Source organism: Engystomops pustulosus, chromosome 2, assembly GCF_040894005.1.
Source record: "Engystomops pustulosus chromosome 2, aEngPut4.maternal, whole genome shotgun sequence".
Lineage (NCBI taxonomy): Eukaryota > Metazoa > Chordata > Amphibia > Anura > Leptodactylidae > Engystomops > Engystomops pustulosus.
This window is the reverse complement of record NC_092412.1, coordinates 75,969,744-75,993,286: the sequence shown is the minus strand read 5'-3', so window position 1 is coordinate 75,993,286 and position 23,543 is coordinate 75,969,744. Positions and strand designations below refer to the sequence as shown.

Sequence of the window (23,543 nt, the reverse complement as noted above, 5' to 3'; positions counted from 1 at the left end):
CAGAAGCGCTACTCACTCAGCCACCGTGCCGCCTTTAGTAAATTGAAACCTGCTGTCTTTGTTTATTGACCGATAAGATCACATGACCCTCCATCTGCAGCGATTTCATCAGCAGGAATGTCATCAGGCCAACCCCTTAAATTGGCATGTGCTAAGTTCTTGGATCATTTATGTAAACACATAAATATCAGTATACACTCCCTCCACTTTGTACCACACGCAATATGCCACTCAAATAGAGGATTGCACCAACCTACAACATATACAGCAAATAATAGCAAAAATTTTCTAAGGTATAGAAGATGTGTCAGTTATACAGAAATGTATCAAATTCCTCAAGTATTACCAAAGTACTAATAGGCTGTGCATAGTGATGTAGAGTGGACGGGGGAGGAGGCCCAACTCCTAAAACATTGTACCTGGGACAGTAGTCTAAGGCCTCATGCACATGACCATATGTTTTTTCCTGTTCTGTGTATTGAGCTGTATTTTGGGGTTCCCTCATTACATAATTGTGTAAGCCTCTTGTAAACTCTTTTACGGGGTATCACGAGGGAGGAGGGAAGAAGCACCTCTTTTTGTTCGCTTCTTCCTTTCTTCTTCCTCCCATTCCAATGTAGGAGAGCCGATAAGGAAGAATCTGGTCGCAGGAGGCGTGCGGGATTATGTAATGAGGGTACGCCAGATCTCTTCTCCGGTGCTCCATGCTGTGATCAGCCTTTATCGCTGCAATGGGGCCCTCCTGGGACTTATCAAGGCATGACATGTCATCACCACAGATCGCACTGCTTGTAGTGTCTTTAAGAAAATCACTTATCTTCCCTCCTTTGCTGCCTTTATTTCTGTCACCATGTGTCTGGGCAGTAGTTTCATCTCTGCTTGATAGGAATAGTTTTTTTATCAAGGATTATTGGTGTTTGTTTATTGTATGAAATATGTATTTTGCTGCTTTGGTTCACACCCCTTGTGTGTTGCAGCTTCTTTGATCACTCACCTGTGAAGGGTCTGCAGAAACATGTAAGATAAAGCTAAGGACAGTCCGTCATGTACAGAGCTGCTCAATTCTATGTCTATACAGTAGTGCAATAATACAATCACAGTGGTCGGGCTTTGAGGAGGACATCATGCTAGCGAATGGTTGGATCTGTGCCTCTTGCACCTTTTATTAACTATCATTTTGATAGGAGGTCAATGTCCACTGTGGGACTGGGATGACTCCTTTAATACTTGTACACAGTCCTGCCTGCCTCATGCAGCATCTGCTATTTGCAGGGTATCCAAATGTGTACTCCTGGGTACTACTTACTGCTGTTCATGTATCTGTTACCCCCAGTTAGAGCAGAATCGTACTGCTAAGCATTAAGAGTTACAGCCGGTATATGGATTTTGTCTATTGTAGCCATTCTCTGATAATGTTTGGTTATTCCTGATGACAAACGGAGAGCTAAAACCACGTCTGGTGCTTTCAAAAGCAAAAGAAAACTTTAAATCTGTCCACCATGTCTATACAAATTGTCAGTGTAATCATTTCTCGAGGGGTACGGTATACATTTGGATTAGCTATTGATTTTTGCCACCCTCGTAAATGAGCAGGTCTTGTTCTGATATTGAAAAACATTCCGTGACTCCAGTGTTGTCGGATAAAGAACCAGAACACAAAATGCACACGTAAATGTTGACCTTTTCCTAAAATCCGCTTTCTGTCCTGCATTTCATCTTTTTTTTTTCCTTTTCAGTTTATTGCGAGTAGATGCAGATTAAAATGAAATCTACCCTTCAAATAGAATTTAACCTTTTTTTTGTTGTGTTTTTTCCCCTCCAGGTGCTCTTTGGAAGCTCTACATTATGTTTTTAGTCAAAATGTTGAATACATTGCTGTATAGTTGTGCTTTTCTTCATGTATCTGTCTCAAAAGTGGGTTGTTATTTTATAACGTGCTGTACATACAAGTAGGTTCCACAATCTATTTTGTTTTTCACACACTTTGGATCGGTAAAACATTTTTGGAAACCTGTTTAATTTTGGTCTGTGATTTGGACCTTTGACTAACCAATAAAGGCAATTTTACATCTGTAAAATTAACTTAAGCACTTAAACGGCATCTACTACCAGGCTGAAGGACTGTATGCAAATGAGTTTCCCAAAAGAAAACAAAGTTGCAATATTCTGCAGATTTTAATTGATTTTCAAACTTTTTTTTTTGTCTTTTCTGCTCCAGGAAGATATGAATTTAAATGAAGATCGAAAAGCACCACTGCGTGAGAAAGACTTTGCAACCAAGAAGGAGATGGTCATGCAGTATATTAGCACCGCATCGAATGTTGTAAGTAGACTCCCTACGTTTAATAGGAATTACTGGCAAATATAAAAGTATAACATATCTTGCTTTAAAGATTTGCAGCTGTAAAGAGGGGAAGCGCTCAAGTGTGGTTTTCTACAGCTTCATAGGAGACACTTTGCAGAAATATTGCATTAATTAGATCATTACAGAAATGAAGATGTGGAAGAAGAATTAGTTTCCTGAATTCATTGCCCGTAAGAAGCTTCAACTTCTATCATAAAATATAAGACTTATAGGACTATTTCAGGAGGCCCCATAGGTAGCACACATAGAGCATAAAAGGCAGATGATCACTGCTTGTCGTATTTCAGACACTTTTTTTCATGTATCTATTTTAGTTTTATACAGTGTGTCTATTATGCCATTTATAGAATAGTCAGTTCTTGGAGCAACCTGTCAACCTCTTGTCTCACAGAAACGTAATACAAACTGCTTAACAAAATAAAGGGAACGCTGAAATGCCTCATCCTAGATCTCAATGAATTAAATATTGGAGTTTTTAAGTGTTAGTCATTACATAGTGGAATGAGTTGAGGACAATAAAAAATTTACGTGATCAATGAAAACCAAAATGAATATCCCATGGAGGTCTGTATCTGAAACGATATTCAAAATCAAAGTGGAAGATCACATTTTTGGCTAATCCAATGATAAATTCCCTGCCTTGAGGCAATTCTGAAACTTGGTAGTGTGTGACCTCCACATGCCTGTATGACCTTCTTAAAATACCTGGGCATGGGATATTCTCCCGAGTGATCACCTCTAGAATCTATTTAAAACATCAGTCAACTGGATAGTTTGTGGTGCATCGTGGTGTTGGGTATGGAATTAGACGTGATGGTCCCAGAAGGTTTCGATTGGATTCAGGTCTGAGGAAGGGGCAGGACAGTCTATAGCATCAATGCCTTCACCTTGCAAGAATTGATGACATGATAATAACAACTCCTTTATTTATATAGCACACACAAATTACGCAGCGCTACACAGAGCTTGCCAAATCGGTTCCCGTCCCCAATGGGGCTCACATACTAACCAACCTACCAGTATGTTTTGTGTCTTGGAGTGTGGGGGAAACCACAGGACCTGGAGGAAACCCACGCAAATGCAGAGAGAACTCTTTGCAGATGTTGACCCTGGGACTTGAACCCAGGACCCCAGCACTTCAAGGCTGTAATGCTAACCACTAAGCCACCGTGCTGTCCGTACATACTTCAGTTACCTGAGGACTAGTATTGTCATGCACCAGTAGGAACCAAGGGCCCTGCACCTGCATATGGTCTGCGGATCTCATCCCGGTACCTAATGGCAGTATGGATAACTCTGCTAGCACGTGTGGCCCTCCAAAGAAATGCCTCCCTTCAACATTACTGAACCATTGCAAACCAGAAAGGATGCACTTGACCTGGTGGCAACTCCCTTAGTGCAACATAATATTTCATATAAAAATCTAGGAAATTTGTAAAGTTTCTATTTGACTAGGTAGCTGACAGTGTCCCGTTATTTTATTGTGACTATAATCCAGTTAAGCTCATTTCCACCCCTGATGAAGCATAAGACATTTCTACTACTGCTAGAACTATAATCAAAGACTTTTTAATACTGATAACCTGTGCTATTCCTATTTAAGCTGGAAAAGTCTCCTGTGAAGTCAGCTGAACTCTTTCATACATGAGTTTATATGATTAGGAGTGGGGCTTTGTAAAGTGTAGCTTGTAAGGAGTCAGTATTACGAAAAGTTTTTATCTTCATCTGGCCTTATTGTTATGATCTCCCCATTTAAGGAGCTACCCTAAGGTGTCATTTTTTGCTGGATAGGATTACATTTTTATTGCTATCATTGTGGTAACTGCATGACCTTTTGATCATACTCTGTCGCAACAAGATTTTTGGCAGCGTCATGGAATGGCAAAGGGTTAAACATCTGTTATTAATAGTGAAAGAAAAAAGAAATTGAACAGCATCCTGAGCACCCGCACTGATAAAGGGAGAGCTGTATATAGCTTCACGTGGGTGGAGTAAACAGAACCCTCAATGTCTTTTCAAGGACTCCTGTTAGTATCTATTGTGCTTTTTAATCAGAAATTTTGTTCCAACACACATGAAACTATAGATCACATACTTCTCTTTCGCCATAGGACATGGAGCACATGGGAATTAGAGAAAATTTCAAAGCAGTATGGGGATTCACACACCAACTAGACCAAATTTTTTTGGGGCACTTTCTGTATATGTATACCGATCGGTAGTGAGGAATAACACTGTTAATAAGTAGTATCCATCGTTTTAGAGGGGGAGGGTCCAGATTCTTCCATGACATCATCACTGCTTTTCAGACATAGTATAGGGTAAACCTGAAAAAGATCTTGTCGTAGTGGCCATTGATAACCTCATTCATAATGCCAAGGAGACATACAGAAGGGACATTAAGCGTGGGAACTCAGCGTTGATAAAGAAACTCTAAAGCTTCAGACCAAAAAACAGAGATTTTAGGGCAGATACAGACACATTGTATGAAGGATCCGACTTCAGCCTGACAGGGGAAACACAAATCAGTGGGCATTAACCCTCATGGAATAAGTACAGAAATTTAGGGAGGAAGATCATCCTAAAGATATTGATCCATCCATACAAGGATAGGGGAAGTTTAGACCAGGCCTTCAAGCGAGATTCAGTAGCAGTTATGAGGGGATTAATGTTAAATTATGTGTAGGCCTGGACCCCCAAGTACTTGAAAGTGAACACCACCTGAACTGGCACTGGAAGGGGAAGGGTGCTAACCATTTTGTCCGAGCGGGTAAAAGGACCGATTTATGCCAGTTAACTCGAAGACCCGAAACTCCCCCCATAACAGTCAGTCAGCGATAGGAGGGATACGAGACAGGGTCCCGCATCCCCAAGATATACAACTGAGTCATCCGCATACATGGATACTTTTTCAATTATCGTACCTCTAATGATTCCTTTAATGTAATCAGAGTAATGAATTGCCACCGCGAGGGGTTTAATGGCAAGTGCGAAAAGAAGAGGGGAGAGCAGGTACCCTTGTCTAGTACCCCTGGGAAGGAAGGGAGATTTTGAGGTTGGTTCTGACCCTGGCTTTGGGTGCATTGTATAAAGCCTAACTAAAGACATAAAATCTCGACAAGAGGGCCCATAAGTAGGGTCATTCAACAGAGTCAAACGCCTTGCAATTGTCTAAAGAGAGTATAAATCCAGGTTCCGGAGAGACCCCCCGCCTCTGCAATGTTTAATTGCAGTCTTTTGTATGTTAATATCAGTACCCCTTCCAGACATAAAGTCCGTTTGATCTGGGTGAACCAGTGTTAGTATTACCTTATTGAATCTCATGGCTAAAATTTTAGCTAGTATTTTAATATTCGAGTTTAGCAGGGAAATGGGGCGATAGGAATTGGGAAGTAGGGGGTTTTTGCCTGGCTTGTATATGGCTACAATGAGGGCCTCTCGCATGGAGTCGGGGAGGGAGCCACATTCCATTTGCGCAGAGTACATGGTGTGGAGACTGGGAACCAAAGTCTTGCAGTTGTCCCTATACTTCTCGCCTCACAGCCCGTCAAGAACGGGAGTTTTACCAGGGGGAAGCGACTGTATTGCCAGTTCCACCTCGCCGAGATGACTGTGCTGGAGTAAGTCACCAGAGAGGAAGAAAACTGCTCATCTTGACGAAAGAGGCGGAAAACCTAGAACTGTAAAGAGAAGAATAGAATTTGCGGAACACTGCGTTTACAGATTGAGGTTCAGTGACCATTGCTCCAGCAAGGATGGAAGGAACGGAGGCACAGGGTTGCTCGGCCCGTGAAAGATTGAGTTCTTATCTCCAAACTCAAATATAGATGCCTCCCTGGCTAGTAAGTGCTTGCTGGTGCTTTCTTTTACTACAGCTAGATGAACCTTTTGTCCCTGTGCCCAGGCTCTTTTTTTTTTTTTTCCCTCCGGAGTGGGGTATTCAAGGGATCCCTTCTCTAGCCAGCGTAGCTGATAACCTTTCCTCTTTCCCATGTCTTTCTATGCCCTGCTACGCCGGAGATAAATGTGCCCCTAACCAAAGATTTGTATGACTCCCAAACCAGGTGAGGGTCAGAATTTGCTGAGTGGGTGTCCTAGAACAGCTGGGGACAGGAGCCAAGCCGGGTACAGTCGCCACAGGCGGGAGTTGATGGGGGGGGCCTACAAGGAGACGGACGAGCATGGCGGAGTGGTCCGATGTGCTGTGCGGGCAGTATGATACATGGTCAACATGAGCCAGCATATCTGTGGAGACAAAGGCCAAGTCAATACGAGAAAAACTTTTGTGTACTGAGGAATAGGAGTCTGAGGGTGTTTACTATGCCATATGTCAATTAGGTCAAAAGTTAAGAACCATTCATTGAGCAGGACTGAGGCCGTGTCTAAGCCGCTTGTGCGGTCTGAGGAGGGGCTGGGGACCACATTGAAATCTCCAATGCAGATTACCGAACCTGGAGGCATAGCTGCCAGTTTACTAGATAAAAGGTGCAGGGTAGCTGGATCGAATAGGGACATAAATTGCAGCTATTGTGAAAGCAAAGCACCACAGGGCACAATGCAGAACCACATAACGGCCAAAGTGGTCTGGCGCCACCTGTATAACCTCTATAGGTAGAGCTTTGTATAGGAGTATGGATACTCCCCTGGCATAAACAGAATATGAGGAGTGGTAACCTCTGACCACCCACTTCCGCTTCAGAGAGAGGACCTTCTGGCCTGTCAGATGGGTTTCTTGAATACATACAATGAGAGCGGCTTGCTGTTTAATGACATCCAAAATTAAGGCACGCTTAAGTTTGGAGTTGAGGCTCCTAACGTTCCAGCTCATAATATTGAGGGAAGTCATATTAGCAGAAGGGAAATGCATATAGGGAAAAACAGGTGAGCCACCAGCAATTCATGAATTCGTTCCACAAGGACACAGACAGACAAACAACAAAAAATATGACAGATAAATCCAAAAACTACCCCGAAAAAAGATACCCCCCCCCCCTTGTCTAATACACTAACGGCAGTAGTGCAGATTTATACCCATTAACTAAACAAGTAGCAGAACAGTGGTCCCTAACTTGAGACAAACCTACTCTATTTGTCCCGGGACACAACTCCGTCAATGGATATATATTGTCAGGCGAAAATAAGGCTGCCAAATTAGAAAGGGAGTAGGAGAAGGTGAGGAAGGAAATGGATGGAATGGGGGAACAGAGAGGGGAAGAATGGGGGGGGAGGATGGGGGGGGGGAGGATGGGGGGAAGGATGGGGGGGGAATGTGGGAGGGGCGGGAGAGGGAGAAGATTCTGGGCTGTGCGGCACGCAGCCGGGCAAATTGTCCAAATAGGAGGCAAATCAGAATTAGAAACATGAGCAGTACAAAGGATTTAAGGCCCCCAAAATAACATAGGAACCTCGAAAGGGATGCAAGGCCCCTTAACATCTGGTTATGCAACAGGACTTTGGTATCAAATGGTAAATCACAAAGGATATCGGTCTATGCTCATTCTGGAGGAGGGGATCTCACTGCAGCAACCCGAGGGGCAGCATCTACCCAGTGAAGTGCTTCAACAGGAGAAATGAAAAATTGAGTCTTTTGACCATCCACAATTCGTTGATGGATGTATCATGGAGTATTTATATCCCTTGTCTCGGAGATCAGCTCGAACTTCGGTGAATTTCGACCGTTGTTTTCTTACTGATGCGGACGTCAAAATTCTACTGATGCTCCAAACTTCTACATGAGTAGCGCCCCAAAAGGATTCTTCAAACTCCCTGATGCAGAGAAATCGGGGTAGAAGGACACTCTGTTAGCAGCATACCGAATTTCACCTTTTATACGGACCGCTCTGAGGATGGAGTCTCTGTCTCTGAAGTGCAGCAGCCGGGCCAGGAAGGGACTTGGATTTCCCCCTGGTGGGCCAGGGCAGGAAGGTGAGCCCTTTCGACTGGGGAAAAAGGGAGAAAACGTTTATGCTGGCAGCATATTTTTAAGCCAGCTTTCAAAAAAAAAAGTACAGGGTCCGACCCCTCGACTTTTTCGTGGAGTCCGACCACAGGAACATTTGTTCCTTCTCAGACGATTTTCCAGATTGTCGATTCTGTCAATTGATGCAGACATTTGGCGTTTGAGTTAACTAATCTGCATTGGCATAAGCCTCTGGACATCCTCAACCTTTAGAAACCCTGCGTTCCGTTTCTTTAATTTGTTTCTTAGCTTAGTGTATGTCGTGTCTCGGTATAACAAAGTCCTGCCATAGCTCATCCTCTTTGGTAACAAGTTTAGACTGGCACGTGTTTATGGCCGCCAGCACTTCCCGAACTTGCAGTCCAGGACTGCGGTTGAATCAGACGGATCAGCGGTATCCTCATAGCTCACAAGATGTGGCGGGCTCTCTGAGCCATTGAGGAGAGGCTGATGGGTTTGGGGACTCTTGAGGAGAGCAGGGCTGTGTGCGAGAGAATTTCCCTAGCTTCTTTTCAGCGTTTGACTTTATATGCACCAGAACAGCTTGAGAGGTGGAACATTCCTGAGCATCTAGCGGCTCCAGAGACTGAAATGGGGGATCCTCTTGGATGTATTCATCATCTGAAAGGGGCACAGTTGCACTTGCCGCTGCCTTGGGCAGTTTGGCCGTCTTCCTCCTGTTACCCATAGCGATAGTCCGGGCCGAGGGAATTGGCAGGGGCAGGAGCCGGAGGCACTTGACCCCAGTATTTTGCAGAGATCGTTTAGGCACACTTGGATTAGATGGATTAGAACAGCGCAGCCATAAACAAGCACAGTTCAGTCCCTGGAAGGGTTAATATATAACAGGTCGCATCAAAGGGAGAAGGCCCAGGAACTCTTCTCTTTAGTGATCTACTGGGCCCAGCTGCGGCCAACGGAGGATCGTGGTGCGGCACGGCCATCGTGAATTTGGCTGGTGAGGTTCATACCCGGGCGACCAGGGCAGCAGGCGAGGAGCATTCCTCCTTTCCCCCCACCTTCTTAACATGCAGTCCCATGTAAATACATCCCTACTGTCCATCCAGCCTCCTTACATTGTCCCATGTAAATGTATCCTTACTTACTCTCCACAGGGGTCGCCAACTGTCACCTCTATTGCTTCTGATAGTGGTGGAACCCCTGGTCGCTACACTGTGTAGTTCGACAGCACTTAAAGGGAACCTACCACCACAAATCTACCTATAAAGGTAGATTGGGTGGTAGGTGGATCATTGGGACGTGAGGATAGCCCTTTTAAGGGCTAATCCTCACGTCCCTGCACTTTTTTGAGAACTTTAATTTGATATTTATTCAAATGTACTTATGTGGCTACCGGGGCGTGGAGTAGCCGCTTATGAGATTACACGAGGCGGCTACTCCACGCCCCGGTAGCCACTTTACTCCTCCTACTCACCCATCTTCGGCGCGCAGCTCCGCGTAGCTGCGCGCCCTCGTCCGGCGAGCCTGCCGTCTGCGCATGCGCAGAAGAGCAGGCCCGCGCCTGCGCGGTCACAACTCCGAAACAGGCGCGGGCCTGCTCTTCTGCGCATGCGCAGACGGCAGGCTCGCCGGACGAGGGCGCGCAGCTACGCGGAGCTGCGCGCCGAAGATGGGTGAGTAGGAGGAGTAAAGTGGCTACCGGGGCGTGGAGTAGCCGCCTCGTGTAATCTCATAAGCGGCTACTCCACGCCCCGGTAGCCACATAAGTACATTTGAATAAATATCAAATTAAAGTTCTCAAAAAAGTGCAGGGACGTGAGGATTAGCCCTTAAAAGGGCTATCCTCACGTCCCAATGATCCACCTACCACCCAATCTACCTTTATAGGTAGATTTGTGGTGGTAGGTGCCCTTTAAGGTGTTTATGAATGGGAACTTCCAGGAGAAGGTTACATTGTATGTAGATGACATGATTATGGGATGTGTGGCACTAGTAGTTGTCCATACAGTTTCTAAATTGTATGTAGATGATGTTCTGCCCTTTGTCTGACATTTGTGTGATGGAGAGTCACAAGTTAGTGATGGTGCGACTGTTGTATCTTGCTCTTAACTTGATAGATTTCCATTGGAAAGATTTTCTCTCCTACTATTTCAGATTTTAAAGGTAGAGTCAGGCTGTTTTTATGACTGGAGAAATTTGTATACCAAAAACATAATTCTATTCAGAAATTTGAGGCTCTTTTGGGCCCTTGGTTAAGTCAACCAGGATTGGCTCCTTAGACGCTGGTGCACCACTCTGGTGTTTCTTGTTAACCAATTATGCTGCAGTTGTGGATGTACTGTTGTGTGTATTCCTAATGACAAAAAATGTTTCCTTTGGGATGGTACCATGCTAATGTGCCAAGATGCAGATATCCGAGGCCAAGGACATATGTGCTTATCTGGGGAGGGGGATGGATGTTTGTATGTATTTCGTTGCCTTTTTGAAAAATTGTAAAAACTCAACAAGTAAAGTAAAAAAAAAATATGCATCCCGTCGGTCTCCACAGCATCATGCAATGATGTAAATGCATCCCTGCAGCCTTCTCATATGCAGTTCCATGTAAATGCATCCCTCCTATTTCCACAGCCCCTGACGTGCAGCCCCATGTAAATACATCGTTCTTGTTCCTTTAGTTTAACGCAGTTCCCTGCGTTCCGTTTCTTTAATTTGTTTCTTAGCTTTGTGTATGTCGTGTCTCGGTATAACAAAGTCCTGCCATAGCTCATCCAGTTTGGTAACAAGTTTAGACTGGCACGTGTTTATGGCCGCCAGCACTTCCCGAACTTGCAGTCCAGGACTGGACTTTTTTTTCACTGTATCACTTTTTTTTTTTTTTTTTTTTTAACTTCTCTTCTCCACGAGGGGTTCTCTTCTCCTTGATGATGGCTCTGCCCCCCCAATGGTGATAGGCATTGCCCCCTCAATGACATCTAACCCACTGCAGCAACCAACTACAGCCAGAAATGGTGATGATCACATGACCTGCCCAGACAAGTGCAGGACATTTCTTGCGGACATGCGACCAGTGACCATCTTCTGTCCTGATGGACTGATAAAAGGGCCAGTAGCATTTTAATTCTTCATTCTAGTGTATGTCCACAGTATGTTTCTGTTAGACGAGCACAATTTTAAATAACTAATTACATATTGGTTTATATTTTAATATATTATGCTTATTCTTGGAATACCCCTTTAAATGGAATTGGTCATCAGAATTGACCATAATATACTGAAGAAATTCGTAGGTATAGAGCCTGGAAATCTGTGTAATGGGAGCCAGGTGTATTAAATCCTCTTTCCAGGTTTGCAGCTCCTGCAAATGCTCTTGGTGGGTCTTTTAGCCTCAATAGCATTCTTCTATTTGGAATGAACTGTTCTGTAGCCCCTCTCCTCTGCCTTTAGTGACTTCTGTATCTGACCAAAATCCCAAATTTGGCTCCTCCTCATAGAAGAGGCGAGGGGCTGTGCACCAGCAGAGATTAGAAAGCTCTTAAGGCTGAAAGATCTTGAGTGTGCCACAGAGTTGGATTACTGCATTATTCACAGTCCTGCTTCTACTGACAACTTACACAGATGTAGATGGCTAGATAGATGGCTCTCTTGCGCTGTTCAGTAACTTTGTCTGCAGCATTATTCGTTCAAAGCTGCTGACAGATTCCCCGACTAAGAATAATTCACTTGTCACCCAGAGACACGTAGATGTTACAATGGAAGCCGAAGCATTAATAATGATTCATAGCATAAACTTGGGTTTCACAGTCTTGCAGACAATGTACATATTCTGCCAGAAGGATTATTTTTTAAGGTATTTGGCTGATGGATGCCTTGAGGGGCTTGTAAACTGACAGGAAGGTTTTTGCTTTCTCTGTTTTCTTTTCATTGGACTTTCTAGGACTTTTTTTTTATTTTATCACAGCAATTTTTATTTTTAAAACTGCAATACCTTGTATTTTCTCCTGAATGGAACTATTAGAGGATACTTTTATATTACAGTACTAAAGAATTCCCGACATCTAAATAAGGAATGTGACTACATTCTAAGATGTGAGCAGCGCTTTAAAGAGGACAGTCTCTGGATATAAAGGCAGTACAATAGCTGATATGCTGGATATTATATATTTTGCTCAGTGGCATTATTAAGTATTCCTTATTGTATTCTAGTAGTGTGAATTAATGCAAAATGTGTGTGACTAGAGATTATTAAATCTTTTTGTAATGTGCTGGGCTCATTCTTCCTTGGGAGCCCATTTATGCTCACACACATCTTGTTGAGCATCTCTATTGATATAGCTGGCAGCACAATGGCTTCCTCCAAGTGTCATTGCACATAGTGCAGCTGGTACCGCTTTCCAACTTGTTTCTTCCTCAGGGAAAAGAGCTCAGCAGTTTGTTCGCTAAATAAATTACTTTCTTTTTTTTATGCTAGTTGCAGTATGAAACCACTTGAGGGATTTTAAACCAATCGTGGGGAATCTAAATATACTACAGATGTTGCTTCAATTAGGAAAGCCTGATGAGCATCAAGTCTCCAATACATATGACTGTGGGGTGATCTGTGCTCATTTTAAGCGGGAAAGACTGCACCCAGCACAAAACATTTGATGGGGTTAAAGAGTGCTAATAATGCGTCAGTGCTGAAAAATGTAGATGTAGATGCCGCAATACTGCATTTGGCATCCGCTTGTATGAGCTGGAACTAGTTAACATTTGCATGAATAAATGAGCGGCTTTGGAGCTAATAATTAAATATGAATGGAAAAAATAATAAAATATTCAGGTTTTAACTGTTGAGATTGGAAGGATGTTTTGCAGCACATTCTTTCAATTATCTCTTCTGGAGGTGGCTCTTTTGTGTGGTTACTAGGGTTTCCTACAAAGTTTTCTTCTGCCTGATTACAGGGTCAAGCTGGAAACGTTTCCTTGTTGGTAGGGAGTACAGTACTTCTATCTGACACTGACGCTTAATATTCTTTTATGTATTGCTGAGTACCTGTTACTTGGATCTTATAGAAACGGGCAAATGGAATTATGCGCTGCTTCACAGACCTCATTGGCTACATTGGGATTATTTGGGCTTTAGTTGTCTGTGGTTTTTTTTCTGTACTGTAGTTTCCTTATTAAATCTCTAATGTAGATTTTACTTTACTTAAAGTTAATCCTTCACCACAATTTACCAAACCAAACTAACTTCTATGTTATGTAGGGTTATGACCACATGTACCATCCATGCTTTAGCTGTTCCTACCATGCAAAAAATGTTTAAAGGGGTTGTCCGAGTTCTTGGAAAAAAAGCTAAAAGTGGCTGGGACAGGGCTGCTTAAAAAAAATAAAGATGTACTTACCTCCCGGTGCCCTCCCGTATCCAGCGCTGCTGTCACTCCGGTCCGGGTGCCATGTAAACAAACATGGCCGCCGGAGCAGCGCTGGACTCAGTTCCGGCCGGACCCGACAACCTTCCGGCCCCCATACACAATGCTGTGTATAGGGACGGATAGGCGTGCCCGGCCACGGCCGGCCGGAAGCTGAATCCGGCGCTGCTCCGGCGGCCATGTTTGTTTACATGGCACCCGGACCGGAGTGACAGCAGCGCTGTATACGGGAGGGCACCGGAAGGTAAGTACTTCTTTATTTTTTTTAAGCAGCCCTGTCCCGGCCAATTTTAGCTTTTTTTTTCAAGAACTCGGACAACCCCTTTAATTTTAGAAATGCAGTGCTATGTGTGTGTGTAGGGTAAAGGGGGGTGAGATAAAAGAGCACTTCAGGACTTATCTACACAGCGAAAACTACTTCCTCTTCTACACTTGCACTGCTCTATTTGCCTTCTTTAATCTTACCCCCTCATTCTGTCACTCCTGGGTCCAGCAAGATCTGAATGTCAAAACTGGAAATGCTCTTCCAAAGAAATTCGGCCTAATTTCTAAAGAGGAGCAGCAGGGCCCTAAAAACAGAGGTATCAGGGGTAAGTCTGGACAAAAGATAGCAGTTTGTTGATCTAGGTAAAACATGGTGACAGATTTCTTTAAAGTCAATGGGGTCATTTATCGTGAATTGTACTGGTGAGGATAGGAATGACTACTTCCCCACCTTATGCCACTTCTATGGCAAGTGGGCGAGTAAGGGCATATAGTGGGCCAGGTCAAGGATGACCTGCTCCAGTGCACAGGCTGCGCAGGTTATAGCGCAATTCTACGCCAGATCAAAACGTAGCATATACCCCTACAACTGCAACCAAGAATGCTTTAGTTTATCCTACATGAATCAAAATATAAATGAAAAAGAAAATACATTAGGTATGTGCATTATAAGCTAGATACAAAAGCCATGGAGTCGTATCTCCATGCCATTGATTTTTGCTCATCCGCGAAAACAAATTGGAAATCTTGTCCAAACCCCCTGCAAGATCACATGATTGTGCTAAATAGCAATAGAGCTCCAATTGCAAATACCCAGAGATCGCATTAACGCCTCACAAAGTGTCATAGACACATGATGAGGTGACATTACCCCCCAGAATAATTGCCAAGCGTATGCAATTATCTCTTGTAATGCGTGGGCTGAGCAGTCCGGCACTGCTCCGTATACACTACATCATCTAGAATGTAGCTGCTCCCGTTCGTAGTGAGGTCATTTGAGGGGGCGGAGCCTCTTGGAAAAGGGTGTAGCTTTCTACAGTCTCCTCACAGTGCAGGAAGTAGAGCTGTAATGGCTGCCTGCAAGTAGAACTCGTAGAGCTACTATGTGTATACATGTGTATGGAGGTGAGGGGGGTTAACAGGACTGGATATGATGGTTGTAGTAAGGTCAGGGGAGACGTGTATGTTACATCGGACTGCATGTCTGGCAGGGGTTGAGCTGGTAGCAGATGATATCCCGTCTCCCAGAGATCGCGTTAACGCCTATACAAACATCAGCGAGACTTGTAAATGTATTTTTACTCTTTAAAAAAACAGTCAGGTGTATAAATCCACCTGGGAGTTTTCTCCTCTCTCCCCTAATCCTGCCTGTGGAGCTGCAGCAGATTGCTGCAGCCTGCGGCATCGGTTAGAATCACTGTTAACAGTCATCCAATGGGATCACCATAAGATCACTTTTGTGAGATCTGCATAAACGGTATCTAAAAACACATAAAAAAATGAGACGCATATTCAATTAATAAAAGAAATGTAAATAGCCCCCCCACCAAAAAATTTTAATATGATTTAAAAAAAAAAAAAAAAACTTTTTATAAAGTAACCACCATTTGCACTGTCAGCTGCAATCTGGCCACTGGGGCTCAGCTGTGTCTACCGCAGTCTGGTCACATAGGGCTGGGGTGGCAAGGCTTATGCCCTACTCCGAGTTTTCTATTGCCTCCTCAAAAACTTGTTTTATTTCAATGGACCATGCACATAATGGGGCTTATTTACTAAGGGTGCACGGCCGCACTTTCATTGGGTTTTCCGCCGTTTTCGGGATTTGTGCCGCTGGGACTGGTATTTAACTGGGGATTGTGTCACACACTATCAGATTGTGGTGCAGCTGCGCTGGCTTTCATGTGACAGATATCGGGCGACGGGCCGTCGGACGATCCGACTGATTCGGTCTGAGCGCAAGATTTAACTTTAAAATTGTATTGCAAGATCAAGCGCTTACAAAACACCAGGAAGAAGGTGAACTCCGGCGGACCTGAGCAGGGAAGCTACACATGCAGGATATCGGGCGCACAATCTTAGTGAATCGCGCCAGAGTGCATGATCGTTGGAACAATGCACTTTTTAGTGAACTTCTCGGACAGGTAAGTAAATGTGCTCCAATGTGTTGGTGTGCCATTTGCTAATTTAAACGCTGGCACGAGGATGTTTTGGATGTAGAAGTACCATAAAAAGTTATTGATAGATTGAACTATGGCGAAGAAGATGTTAATTTGTTATTGTTGTAGTCTCGATAGTCGGCCAGATTCACTAACTTTTGTAAATATCAAGTACAAATGGAAGTACCACAGCAGTGGTGTTATAGGTTCTTTAATTTTTAGAACCTCCTAGTCAGAGCATGTACTGTCCGAATTTATGATGATCTTGGTTTATCCCCACCAATATGCCTTTTTAGGTCAACAGCATTAATAATTGCCTGCCTGGTTGTATATTTGTGCATTTTCTTTCATAGCCATTCTGGGCCATTTCCTAGAACTAACAGGGATGGCTTACTACAAAATGTTAACATTAGCTATTGGTATATGATTCTACACTCGATCTGAGCCACAAGGGCTTGGTGTTGCCATAGGCTACAGGTATTTTTTTTTTTTTTTAAAAGCTATTGATAAAGTAAGAACATGTATAAAAGTTATTTTATATACCATTTTGTAGAATCTTCTTGTTTAAGACAGAAATGTTTTACACAGTCAGCCTTATATCCTTCTTTCCCTTATGTTATGACATCTGCTCAAGCAGTGTAAATTAAAATGACATGCAAGATCTGCTGAGATCACCTGGAGCCATCAAGTTTTGCCAAGAAAATTCTCTGAATACCGCTTTGTTAAATGCTATTGAAGCAGCTGCGTGGTTACTTCGTGTAAGTTACAAGACATTTCTGTTCACAGACGTGATAATAAAGACTCGGGAAAGCATTATCTTTTGACCTGAATCTATGGTAAATTTGAGTAATACACACTATACCAACTTCTAAAAGTATTTGTTTAAAGAACTTTAAAATTTTGTAGAAGACTGTTACATGACTTTATGTAAGTTTTATTTTGTTCTTCAAATAGTTTCTGTATTGTATTAGGGAGTGTTCTTGCTAAATTAACCATTGAGAACAGAGCTCAGACACCTAGTAGTGGTAAAGCTAAAATGCAATGAATTCGCCCCCCCCCCCTCTCATCCTGCCTATGCCAACCGACCTCAACAAGCAAATCTTACAATTGTGCAGGCTCCTGCTATTTGATCAGTGAGATTTGCTTGTAGCAGTCAGCTGACGGAGGGAGCAGGGAGAGCTGGGAAGTGCTATAGGACTTTCATGAACACCCACGTTATTCAGGGGGCTTTGCTGATAGGATCCAGATATACTTTTTCGACTTATTTTATACTTATTACGATGTATAATAAAAGCAAGTAGGGAGAGTCTGTGTTTTAAAGATGCTCTTGGAACCTGCAAAAAGTCTTAAATGGCAAAACCTGATGATAGGTTCCCTTTAAAAATGTAGCTGAGCCTTTCGACTCCATCAGTGACTTGGCAGTGATGAACAGGGAATTACTTAAAATCTGTCCGCCTTAACCACAGTACGGTTATGTTACAACTCATTGCCGGAAGTTTTTGTTTTTAATTTGTAAAATCTGCACAAAGACTTGGCTCTACAGTAGACATTTCTGGCCTTGCCGATTGGTATTTTAATTTAGAAACTAATTATAGAAAACAATTATTTACCTTTTTGCTATGGAGACTGCCACTTTAACGGACGTAGCCAGTTATTAAAGGATTCTTCTGTGAACTAGATAATGAGGGTCTAAGATTTTGACAAATGAAAATAACGTCTAATTGGTTGGGATTCATTGTATCACTAATCTCCTTCTTTTCTTTCTACTCGGCTGCACATAATTGAAGAGTGAATGGCTCTGCCAGTTTATTGGCAAGCCTCGATCTGATGATTCATCAGAAAACCACTTGATTCTGTGTAGCTCTTTACTTGCTGTACATTTACTACACAAAAGCTTTCCAAACAATACCATTCAGCATGGCTTGAGCAGAGCTGCGTATGGAGCGTGCACAATGCATGCAGCCATGAAGTACAGGATCCCTAAATCTGGAAAAAGCACTGGAAATCACTGTAAATACACACTCAGGACCTCTACCCTTTATCTTTAAAGTAAAATTTATTCTTAAGGGTTTTTTCTTCTTACATTTATCTTGCTAAAGGCATGAAACCGTAGTAGATGGTATGTCCACTGTGCAATTCACCCGTAACTACTACTATATTTCATGTGGTTATGAAAATAAGCGGAAGCTGTTAGTAAAATTGCCATGTTTTAAGAACACTACTGGTTAGTGTAGAATTTAGTGAATGATTACAGTGGTAAATAAGTATAAGGCAATTTCATCTCAAGTGGTAATAAAAATAAAAAAATGACTGAAAACAGACACGGTCTTTACTGAAATATTTGTAGGAAACTTTTTTTATTTTTCAGTTGATATGATGTAAAGTAGTTTTTTTACATAGTTTTTTTTGTTGCCGTGACACTTTGTCTTACAATGTTTATTATCATTAAGTTTGTCAGTGCTAAAATGAGGTGTTTAAAGGGTTGGGCACTCTTTTATATAAGTTGTACATGTGCCTTTACTCCCTTAATAATAATCCCTGAGTGTTCATCAAGTGATTCAGCACTCCTGCCAATTACCTTTGTGCTGTCTGCAGACTCTGTGATACATTGTTTACATGTCTGAGCACTGATGAATAGGAGGAGCTGAGCAGCAGAGTAATGGCTCACCGTGCCCCACCCTACCCTCTTCCTGTGTCGGTCAGTGAGACGGACTGTGAGAGAGAGACAGTGAGTGTCGTCATCAGGATGCCCTGGAACAGTGAGAGGAAGCTGTGTATATATGCAGAGGGCAGTATGGTGGGGAGAGGAAAAGGCAATGAAACCGGTACCTATATATGCAGATAATTTTCTAACTGAACAGATTTATTGAAAAAAGGTCAGCCCCTTTTAATGGCTTCATTGATTAATGAAGATTCTGTGCAGTTTTTCTTTGTAATCATTTCATTTTACAGACACTAGAACAGAAAAATAGTTCCATGCTACTAAATGTAACAGTATCAAAAACTCAATGTTCCTAGAATCCAACACAAAAATTGAGTTGTGCCACCCTATTGCACATTTTAAAAATAGAATATTCAATGGTTTGTCTTAGTTATTTGTCTTCTTCTGTCAAGGGGATATGAGATGACTAGCTGATCAGTCAGGATACATCTGCTGGGACCCCAACGATCAAGAAAACAGGACCCCCAGCTCCGCAGAGAACGGGGATATTATTCTCAATAATTTGTGGGACCTCATGCTTGTCCCTCCACGCTAGACTGCATTGTGCTCGACCATTTCTGTCATTCCCATTACGGGCAGTCCCTGGGTTACTTACTAGATAGGTTCTGTAGGATTGTTCTTAAGTTGAATTTGTATGTAAGAATATTATGTAGTGTGACCGGAGCTCTCTATAATCTTCTAGTCCCTCAGTTTTATTCCAAATTCATATGTATTACATGTATTTCTCCCAATGGAGTCCCTTGACCTGTTGAACAATTAACTCCTCAAACTAAAATAAGGCACCATCCAGACACGGAACCGCTTAGATTTAAGTCCTTAAAATTCTCCTAGTCGTATATCCCGCTATATAGAGAAAAAAATATACGGACATATCCACTCACATAAAATCAGATAAAATGTGCATAACAAATCCACGAGAACGCCAAGTCATTGCCGACTTGGCGTCATCGTGAATTTGTTGTGTGCATTTTATCTGATTTTATGGAGTAGTTTTGAAATAAAAATTACTGAATTGGTGAAACTGTCTACGCTATGTCCATATATTTTTTTTGCTATATAGCAGGATATGCTACTAGGAGAATTTTAAGGGCTTACATCTAAGCGGTTCCGTGTCTGGATGGTGCCTTATTTTTGTCTAAGGCGTTAATGGTTCAACAGGTCAAGGGACTCCATTGGAAGCTATACATGTAAAACATATGAGTTTGGAATAAAACTGAGGGACTAGAAGATTATATAAAGCTCCGGTCACACTACATAATATTCTTCATCAAAATCTTCGGATGCTGGGGATCCATTCGGGACTGTCGTTTGAGCTCTTCCCCCAGATAAGGTGCTGCATTCTTTTGAACTTGTATTTGAATTTGTATGTAAGTTGGATCTGTATATTTAATAATTGTAACCCCGTAAAAATATATTTTTTGGTCTGTGACAATTGGATTTTAGAAATTTTGCGTTGTCATAAGAACCAGGATTAACAATAAAGCTTGCAGACCTCGCTGATAACTGTTAGAACTTATCATTGCAGCCTGGGGCTAAAGTACAGTAAATTACCAACATCCAGAGGTCCGTTTATAACTAGGGGTCGTCTGTAAGTGGAGTGTTCTTATGTTGGGGACTGCCTGTATATTGAATGGAGCAACGAGGTGACTGCCACTCCACCGATCAATAAACATGGGAGCCCGGTTCTCTGCAGAGCTGGGGGTCCTTTTCTTGTGATTGTTCCCAGCAGTTGGACTCTCGCTGATCAGCTACTTATTCCCTATCCTGTGGACAGGGGCCAAACCCTTTAAGTCGACTTGAACATAGGAATGGAGATTGCAACCTAAAACATTATTCTGAAATCAGATGCATGTATGTGGGGGAGGTCTTTATACATAGAGCACCCCCACATACATTTACTTAGGGGGTATTCCCACAAAGACAAGTTTCTTATATGTACTCAGGATAACAAATTAGCAGTCTCTAATTCAACGTTATTAACAAAAATACAGAATTTCACAGATATAAGTCCAACCTGTCTTTATCAGTCCTGCAATACACAATTCCAGTTTCCCCTAGACACGACCCAGTAACTTCTCACTAAGGGTCGGCAGTCATCTTGGATTTTTGTGAGATAGTGCTGCTGAGATTGTCTGTAGCCACACCCCATGCAAGAAGCTCACTCTGAGACACCGGCACTTGCTGCCAGGAGATCATGAGGAGAGCGAGAGGCTTCAAAGAACAAACTACAAGGAGACAAGTGATCCGGGGGAGGGGTGTGGATGTAGTAGAGCTCATAGTGTAACAGTGTAATGGTCTATCAGCATCTGTGTAATCATATCAGGCATCTCTGATCTGTCTCATCTATCTATGTGCCAGTTTGTTAGTACAATGTCAGAAGCCAGATGCAAGTGCATATAGACGCTGTACCCTGATAATCTAACCACATTTTGACCCCACAGAAGTAAATGGATCATAATGTGTCGGCTTAGAAAGACCCCGCTCACACCCTGGGATTTTGCAATGAGCACCATAGAGAGTGATGGGAGCTAAAACAGCAATAAAACTGAGTAAATTTTAGAGTAAGGGGTTAAAATGATCTTTATTGTGTTAACATCACTGGGGGATTGAGATGTGAGAATTTTTTTCTTTAGTGGGAAAACCCTTTTAATTGCACTGACTCTGTAATGAAGCTAGTGCGATCATTAAGAACTTTTGTCAACCCTCTGATTTATGGATTAAAAATCCTAGTTTATACGCTACATTATGTTTGAGCTGACTTTTTACACTTGCCACCAAGCCTACTAAACTTTATCAACATTCTCTCTCCTATTTCATCTAGTTTACAACAGTTAAGTGTTGACATGAGTTGTACTAAGGCCACCGAGTATGCAGTGCTCCCTGTAAAATATGTGCAGCTTTCTGAGTGTCAGGACTGCCGTTCTATCATGATCTCTAATAAACACAGTGCACCAGAGCTAAATGTCTTCAGAAGTAATTTATTTTGGGTATTGCATGATGAATAATATATCTCTCTAACTTTACTCTTTTGATTTATAAAGGTCGCAAGAATACGCTTGATAAATTGCTGATTCCCTGAATATGTTCAGTGTCACTAAACATAATTTACTTCCTAGCAACCCTTCCACATTTTTAAGTTTACCAAGCAAAAAGTTTCACTTTTTGTGAAAAGATAATGTATTTAATGAAAGTCTTAACTTTTGGAAACTTTTTCTATTTCATAAAAATGTATTAAACTTTCACTGTAAACATTCGGCTTTATGTTAGAGGACCTGCCACCCCAATAATCTATCTAGGAGATGCTTACTAAAGTTAACAGCTCCATTCCCTACCCCAGGTGTAGTAGTTTTAAATTGCTAACTTTATCTGAACCTTCCGATAAAGCTAGCAAACACTGCACTATGTTGCCCTCAGAACGCCGGACCAAGCGTCCAGCGGTGTGGCGTATTCGTGAGGGGGTGGTATGTGGAGGCGGTGACTGCTGCATGAATCCTGGCAGTCACCGCCGGCATATAGTGTTGGAGGGGTGGTCCGGGGGAGAAGCAGAGGAGAGGGGATTGCTTTGAACTGCCTCCTCATGTATATATCTGCAGTGTTTGTTGTAACGGAAGGCAATTTAACACTTCTACCCCTGCTGTAGGGATAGGGAGCTTTAGTAAACAGCTCCTAGGTAGATTATTAAGGTGACAGGTTCTCTTTAAGTTGCTTTAACCAAAGACGATACATAATTAAGCAGATCTGGCTCACTATAGTGATGCTGTCTATAGTTGTATATGGGCTAAATATAAGATGTTGAGCTAGTGATTGTGTCATCAAGGTTAAAGGCTGATGGATATTACCTTCCTTAAGAGCTGTTCTCAAGCTAATTAAAATTAACCTTGTAGGGTGCAGTCACACGTTGCAGTGAAAACTGTATCGCAATTAGTTTTGAGGTGGTTTTAGGTGCAGTTTTGTCAATTTCACAGGTGAAAGACATGAAGTTAATGGGTGATTTTGATTTTGAAAGAGAAATCTGTTCCACAAATGTCATTCACCTGTTGATTTGATGTCTTTCACTTGTTAAAATAAGTAATACCACCTAAAACCAGCCTAAAACTAATTGTGATATAGTTTTAACTGCAACGTGTCACCTCACCCATAGAGTTCTGTTTCATAATGAAAATTAGTTGGACAATTGATGGCTTAATTGAATGTAGTAGAATCCAAAACCAAAGATTATTTTTCTCTGTAACCTGATTAGGATCTACTAAAATTTGGTACAACACCAGTGGTACCCATTGAATTATTATGCTTTCCCAGAAGTGGAATTTAGAATCATGCTATCCCAGAAGTTTTAGTGTTTAACCCTTTCAGGACCTGGCCCTTTTTTGTTTTTTCATTTTCATTTTTTACTCCCCATGATCAAAAATCCATAACTTTTTTATTTTTCCATGTACAGAGCTGTGTGACGGCTTATTTTCTGCGTAACAAATTGCTCTTCATAGAAATGGTATTGAATATTCCATGCCGTGTACTAGGAAGCAGGAAAAAAATTCCAAATGCAATGAAATTGGTAAAAAAACGCATTTGTGCCGCCTTCTTGTGGGCTTGGATCTTACGGATTTCACTGTGCGCCCCAAATGACATGTCTTCTTTATTCTTTGGGTCGGTACGATTACGGGGATACCAAATTTGTATAGGTTTTATAATGTTTTCATACATTTAA

The 23,543-nt window shown here is 42.2% G+C and overlaps 1 protein-coding gene across 3 annotated transcripts in view; it reads left to right on the top strand.

Annotated features, from left to right (window-relative positions):
* Nucleotides 1-23,543, top strand: part of DIAPH3 (diaphanous related formin 3) — a 403,620-nt gene that overhangs the window by 49,716 nt on the left and 330,361 nt on the right. For all 3 annotated transcript variants that reach the window (XM_072135306.1, XM_072135307.1, XM_072135305.1), the window contains one exon: nucleotides 2,219-2,323. In XM_072135306.1, the coding sequence (XP_071991407.1) occupies nucleotides 2,219-2,323 (105 nt within the window). The remainder of the gene's footprint in view (nucleotides 1-2,218; nucleotides 2,324-23,543) is intronic.